Raw genomic sequence first — 7124 nt, forward strand, 5'->3', positions numbered from 1 at the left:
TCATTGAATCCGACAGGGGTAATCTGCAGTAACTCTGCATAGGATTGCGCTTCATACCTGTACTGCTGGTGGCTTCTAGGAAAATACAATATGGTTGTGCTTTATGTTTATAGTATCTGCAACACATATTAATACTACATTAATACTGCATTGTTTGAGATGCCTGTCTATTTTATATTAGTGTCTCTAGCTCTCATTTGTTACCTTTGTCACTCTGTTCACATGTGAAGCACCACTGCTTGGTACTATGGAAAGTAGTAATTTGCTTGCATGTTCTCTCTTCCCCTTGCATGGTCCAGTTCAATTAGTTCCTTTCTACTTAGTGCAAACCAAAGTTTGCAGTTACATCAAAACTAGAAACTACAGCTTGAACATGGTTCACATTCCTGGCAAGTTTAAACTATAGTTTACCAGTTTGGAAGCTATGGTTCCTCTTAAGATGAAGCAACTAATTGCTGCATATTAGGGGAAGAGAGAAGGGCCACAGAGTGTGCACCAGTACTGGGCTTGTTGTAGCATCAACTGTATTTTTGGCATTAAGTTTGTTGGGTACTATCAGGCAATCTGCAGGAAACTGGGTGAGTTGGAGTCATGTGGACGGGGGGGTTGCCACTGGCAACAGTGTGATGTTTTCCAGGAAAAACCAATTTCAACTCACACCTCTCTAGGAATTGTTGGAAGTGCTATGGTAAAACCATTAAGTTTCTGGTGATTCCTAGAGGGAACTAATGTCAGATTTCTGGGAAGTGGCATCATACTGTAGGGGATTTCCTGCTCCTATTACCATCATATATGAACCAGTCTAATCTGAGATAGAACTGGTGTTAACCAAAAAGAGGTGTTATTGATTATTAAATAAGGACTGCAACTAGGTGGCTAGAAACCCTAGTTTTACTTGTTGGTGCTTGGGAAAGAGTTTATTTTTAAGACTAGGTTCTAACTACTCCTTTTCTTTTTGTTTTCACAGGAAAAGTTAACCCAGGAGTGTGTGTTCAGAGAACAATTTGAAGAGAACTGGTATAACACATATTCATCGAACCTATATAAACACGTGGACACTGGAAGACGATATTACGTTGCATTAAATAAAGACGGGACTCCAAGAGAAGGGACTAGGACTAAACGGCATCAAAAGTTCACACATTTTTTACCTAGACCAGTGGACCCCGAGAAAGTCCCTGAACTATATAAGGATATTTTAAGCCAAAGTTGACAAAGACGTTTCCTTCACTTGAGCCCTTAAAAAAAAAATAACCACTATAAAGGTTTCATGCGGTGGGTTCTTAATTGATTAGCTGTGTCATCACATCAGCTCCACTGTTGCCAAACTTTGTCGCATGCATAATGTATGATGGAGGCTTGGATGGAAAATGCTGATTTTGCTCTGCACTTAAAAGGGTTTGTCTTCCTGGAGGAGAGCCTGTGCCCACTTGCTTGATTTTATTGTGAGAGAAGGAGGGAAGAGAGTGAGAATGTGTGAGAGTGAACGAAAGGATGAAAGAGAGCTGAAGCAAGAAGGAAGGGGGGGAAGGCCTGATGCATGCTGGGAAATAGAGACGCTTTTAAATTTTTTGATCCGTTGTACTTCATCCTATATCAGCATAGCTAACATACTTTGTCTCATCAGGAATTTTGGCTAGTGGCCTGCTCAAGTGTATGCTGCTTTTTTTTTTTTAAAAAAAGAAAAAGGCATGGAGGAGGGTACAGTCTTACTCATAACGACGACAACAACACGAAAAAGAGGGGCTTTTGGGGGTTCAGTTTGACCGCTCAAGTGGGAGTCGCCCCCCTCGCTGAGTTTAAAGCAAGGACCTCTTAGTAAAATAAGAAAAGAATTTTAAACAATAAAAATAAAAAATAAATAAAAGTTAAAATTTATTTATAGAAATTCCAAAGGCAACATTTTATTTATTTTATATATTTATTTATTATATAGAGTTTATTTTTAATGAAATACGTGTACAGGCCAGATAGGCAGTTTGGAAGCTTTAGGCCCTGCGATACATTTCAACGGCAAAGGCCACGATCAATCTGTGATAAGGAGGGGAAAAGAATCTCATGCAAGTCAAGCATTGAGGTGCGTAGAGACTGAGAAAAATCTGGTGATCCTAATGTACTAAAGGCGACAATCTCTTTTGTGCCCATATTATTGTAAAAATATGCACACCAATCACAACAATGAGTGCTCACTCTTCTGACTGCTTGTTTCATAGCTTAAACTCCCCCCCCCTCTTCCTCCCCTCCCCTCCCCGAGGATTAAAGATAAAACTGGGTCTTCAAAACTTTAAATCTGTGTCTGTAATATTTCCTCTTTGGTAAGTGACTTATTTCCGTCTTTGTAAGCTTCACGGTTGTGGAAGAAAAAAGAAGAAAACAGGGGTTGGTATATACTCTACTTGTTAAAACCTACTGCAGATTATACCAAAGCTACATGATAAATATGCTCTTTTTTATTTAAAGCAGAATGCCCGGAACATCCTAATATTGACATTTTGTACTAATTAAGGTTCTCACAACTAGAACAAGAGGCCAGGGTTCACTCTTGTAAACTTGTTTAATTGTGCACTTGACTATCTACTCTGAACTTATACCAGTTCCATAGGGGTTATTATTGTACCATCTTTTTATGAAAAGAAATCGCTTTCAATGTGAACTGTCATAATCCATATTAGCACCCTCCTTAAAGTAAGGCACTTGCAAAATGAAACTAATAAATCTCTATTGAGAATATCAATGAGGGGGAAAGTACTATAGTCGTTTTATTTCCAAGTATATATACTGCAGGCTCCACTGTACATTCTGTGTCGTTAGGATTTCATAATGTAGTAAATGCGAACACAAACTTGTCAGTCGTAGTTATAATTCTGGAACTTGCCCTTAGGAGACCTTCACAACCCCCTCAGAACAGCAGAGCAGGCAGAAATACTGACAGTGACTGTAGTCTGATGCACTTGGTGAGCTGTTTCAATTAAACTCTGTGGAATGGTCCGGAGGAAATGCATGAGATTGTGGTCTAATGCCATCTGTTCTACAGGGCTTTGGTTGTTACTTGGATTCTAATTTAGAATGTTGTGCTTAACTTCCTCCATGTTTAGCAATGTGCGATCCTTTGGTCTCCAGCCAGTCATTAAAACAACTGAAGGGATGGGTTTGGTGTCCATTATGTGGCACTGATAAGCCACTTTTTGTGGAGTTAGATGAGTTAGCAGTTAGGGGTCTCACGTGGAGAAAAAAAAAGCAGTTCTGATATTATTGTCATCAGTCCTTAAAAAACAAGAAATTTAAAGCTTGACCCTGTCTTGAGTAAGATTGGACCCCGATGCACAGGAAATGTATTCAAGTTCGAAATGAGTTCAGTACTCCTTTGGGTATGCAATTGTCCATTGGAAAGAAACACGATAGAATGTTTTGTAGGATGTTTTGTAGGATGCATTCACATAATTCACTTTTATGAGAGGATTCTATAGTCAATGTTCCACGCAGGGCTGATCCCAATAATAGCAGTCAGTGTTGCAGGGTGGAGTTAATGTGGTGACAGGAGAGAGCATGAACATGTTGAGAGAAGAGAACTCAACACACGGCTGCTGTTTTTAGTGGCAGCCCTGCGTCAAACATAATGTATAGTTCTGTGCTCAGTGCTAATTAATTCATAGTATGCACCTCTGGGTACTTTCTAAATGTGATAAGATAAAAACAACTATGTTACACTGCTGAGAATGGGCCACCCATCTGTAGCAGCTGAAATGACTGAGCATCATTATGTGTGAACTCCTCCTGAGAGAGCTCAGAACAAGTGTTAGAACTGAAAACTTCCCAGTTGGTCATATAAGCCAGACATTGTGAATATATGATAATTTATTGAATATTCAACTTTGACTAGAATGTTTAAAGTAAATAATGAACAGCTAGATTTATTCCATGGGAACATCTAATTGGCAGAACATTTCTGCCTTAAAAACAATATAAATGGGTTGAATTTAACTAGGTTAATTTTTGATCAAGGCTTTGCTATTGAGAGGTTTATCTGGCTTTATTAGAGCTTGTCCAAATGGCTAGTTGTTGATTTTTAACCTTTACACCACTATCAAAGTAGGCATGAGGGCTGGTAGCATTTTTACAGAACCATAGCATAAGACTGGACAAGTTGTTACCCACCCAACAAAGGCCAACTACCATGCCTGGTGGCCCAATGGCAGTTTGATAAGCCTCCCTTGTTTGCTGCATGTCTGTGACTGCAGATATAGGCAGTTGCTGGGGATCTGGTGGACCATGATCCATGGTGAGTACTCTGTCCAGCTTGGTCACAAGTTGTCCAGATCTGCTGCAGGACTATAATGGTTAAACCACTTTCACTGGAATAGGTCCATGCTCCTCCAAGGACTGCTTAAATGGCGAACCACTTTTTACAACTGTGTTTTTGATAATTTAGACCAGATGATTAATCCTCTCTGTTCTAAATGAAGAAATGATGTTAAAGGACTCGAAACGTGTTTCAATCTCAAACGGTAAAAACATGAATTAATATATAAATCATGTCGAGGTGGATTCAAGTAGCAATAAGTATCTGAATTTGCACTAAGTCCACAAAAATGTTAAGGACACTCGTAACCAAGGTCAACCTTGCCGTGAACTGACCAGACCATACTATTTAGCCTTAATGTGGAATTTGCTGGTATTTTTGATCATAGACAGATCATTAATATTAATGTGTTTTTTATTTAATTTATTTTTTTGTATTTTTTAAAGAAAGGACTAAAAATAAGCAAGAAAAATGTTATGAATTTATGGCAGTTGATACAATAAACTATAACCAATTTATTCAAACAACACATAGTGGTGTGTATATACCTACTGCATTTTTGTAGATAATGGAATTCTTGCAGACAACAGAATGATCACACACATCACCTGACAAACGATAGCCATCTACGGAACCATTCATATTGCTATCAAACAAAAATCCGGTCACTTCTATAAAATCCTCTTTTTTATATTGGGACTAAGTAATTTGCACATACCATTCTTTTGGTCATTTCACCATTTCCAGGGTCTTGATCAAGAGGAAGAAGATGTGGTTTGGAAGAAAGTTCCTCACTTAATGGAATTCCAGACGTGGATCCTTCCTAAAATTTCCTGGCACACAAGGCAGAGTAATTTTTACCAGTTCCCCTCCCCCATATAAACAAAGCAACTTCTTATACTATTGCATTTGAATTATGGGTATTGGAAGCTTTTATTGATGCTATTCCTTTGCTTTGGACCAGTAGAAGTTCTCCTACCTTCTGGCATTCAATCTGGCACCTTTCTAAAATCCATACAAATTGGTGTTTTATATTTGGTAATCTGTAACTATGTAAATACATATGGAAATCTGTACTTTGTCTAAATACATTATAATAGAATTTTCAAAATTGATATGATTTTCTTCAGTCAATTCCATCATTGTGCCTTCTTGGCAGCAGCAGAATTTGCCTTTGAGTTGCAAGTGACCAACAGGGAAGGTATCCATGCAAGAGACCATCAGGTGTTTTGCCATTGCCTTCATCCACCTCGCAACTACCATTATCCATGGTGGTCTCCCATCCATAGTCCACTCTGCTTAGCTTCCTAGATCAAATGAGCTCAGGCTAAACTGGGCTATTCAGGTTGCTGTTTTCTTGATATCTACCTGATAGCTCTTAAGGGAGTTGCGTGGTTATGGTGCAACAACAGGACTTCTGCTTTCAGCTTTTCATTGCAAAGAAGAGAGAATTTACATTTTAATTATTAAATCTTATGTGATAATTTAAAATGGAGTGGCTTCCAACTGCCCAGTATCCGTCAAACTGCACAAGCACTACAGCCGGCTTCATGGGCTGACAACAGCACAGTCTGAGATGCACACTTCACTTTATCTTAGAATCTTGGGCTGTACTGCAAGATTATCTAGAGTATACTTTCTGAGATTCATGTCCTGCTTGCTTATTTATTTATTTTATTACATTTGTATATTACCTTCCCCTAAGGCAGTGGTCCCCAACCTTTTTATCACTGGGGACCGATCAACGCTTGACAATTTTACTGAGGCCCGGGAGGGGGTAGTCTTTTGTTGAGGGATGTCGCCGCCACCGCCTGAGCCCCTGCTCCACTTGCTTTCCCGCCGGCGCCCCTGACTTCCCACCGCACACTGGGGGGCGCTGCCAGCAGCAGCTGCACAGTGCCACGGGAGCCCCAGCCATGGCAGCTGCCAGAGAGCACCAAAAGTGAACCGGCGACAGAGTGGCAGGGCAGCCCCTGAGGCAGCAGCTCGGCAGGAGGACGAGGAGGATCCGTGGCCCAGTACTGACTGATCCACGGACTTGTATCAGTCCCCAGACCGGGGGTTGGGGACAGCTGCCCTAAGACATAGCAAAGAATTTTGAGGGCCATATTATTATTATTATTATTATTATTATTATTATTATTATTATTATTATTATTATTATTATTATTATTATTATTATTATTATTATTATTATTATTATTATTATTATTATTATTTTTGCAGAAGCAATTTATCAGATTCAAACAGAGAGACTGAGAAGTCAAAGGGGGGGGGGGGAATACAGTTAAGACCAAGCATTGTTACCTTTTGAGAAAAGGCACAGTCTGTTACACTGAAATCAGTTTCCCATTTCTATTAATGGGACCAGGATTCTGGCCAAGGTTGATTTTACAGTCATTAAGCGAGTGAATTTAATGTTAACTTCCTGTACAACATATACAATGATAGCTTGTATTATTTCTGTTATCAGACCAATTGTATTTGACTGAAGTTTCTGTGTTGTGTTTGGATAGCGTAGGGTATGGGAGAGTCTGCCACCTGCTTTGATAAGTCCGTGGGGTATTGACTTTGCTAAGTGTTTTGGCGTTCATTATAGTGTGTTGGTTTTAACGTCAGTTGTAGCACACATGTTATTGATGGTTTTCATCTGTTGGACTCGGGAGAGTCCACAGCACTCAGGCTTATCTCCAATATTCCTCATCACCAAAACTCCTCCTGTCCTTCTATTCATTGATAGGGAGATTGCACTCTTTGAATGTGTTAAATTAAGGCTTGCTTCCCAGCCATCGCGTTCCTTTTGCGCAGCATCACCCTGTGTTAT

General features: G+C 39.6%; 1 protein-coding gene across 2 annotated transcripts in view; it reads left to right on the plus strand.

The window, feature by feature from the left end:
- FGF9 (fibroblast growth factor 9) overlaps nt 1-5465 on the plus strand; it is a 41504-nt gene extending 36039 nt beyond the window's left edge. For both annotated transcript variants that reach the window (XM_077341693.1, XM_077341694.1), the window contains one exon: nt 968-5465. In XM_077341693.1, coding sequence (XP_077197808.1) covers nt 968-1213 — 246 coding nt within the window. In that variant the 3' untranslated portion in view covers nt 1214-5465. The remainder of the gene's footprint in view (nt 1-967) is intronic.
- The last annotated feature ends 1659 nt before the right edge of the window (nt 5466-7124 follow it).

The sequence above is a fragment of the Paroedura picta genome, chromosome 6, assembly GCF_049243985.1.
Source record: "Paroedura picta isolate Pp20150507F chromosome 6, Ppicta_v3.0, whole genome shotgun sequence".
NCBI classification, from domain to species: Eukaryota; Metazoa; Chordata; class Lepidosauria; order Squamata; family Gekkonidae; genus Paroedura; species Paroedura picta.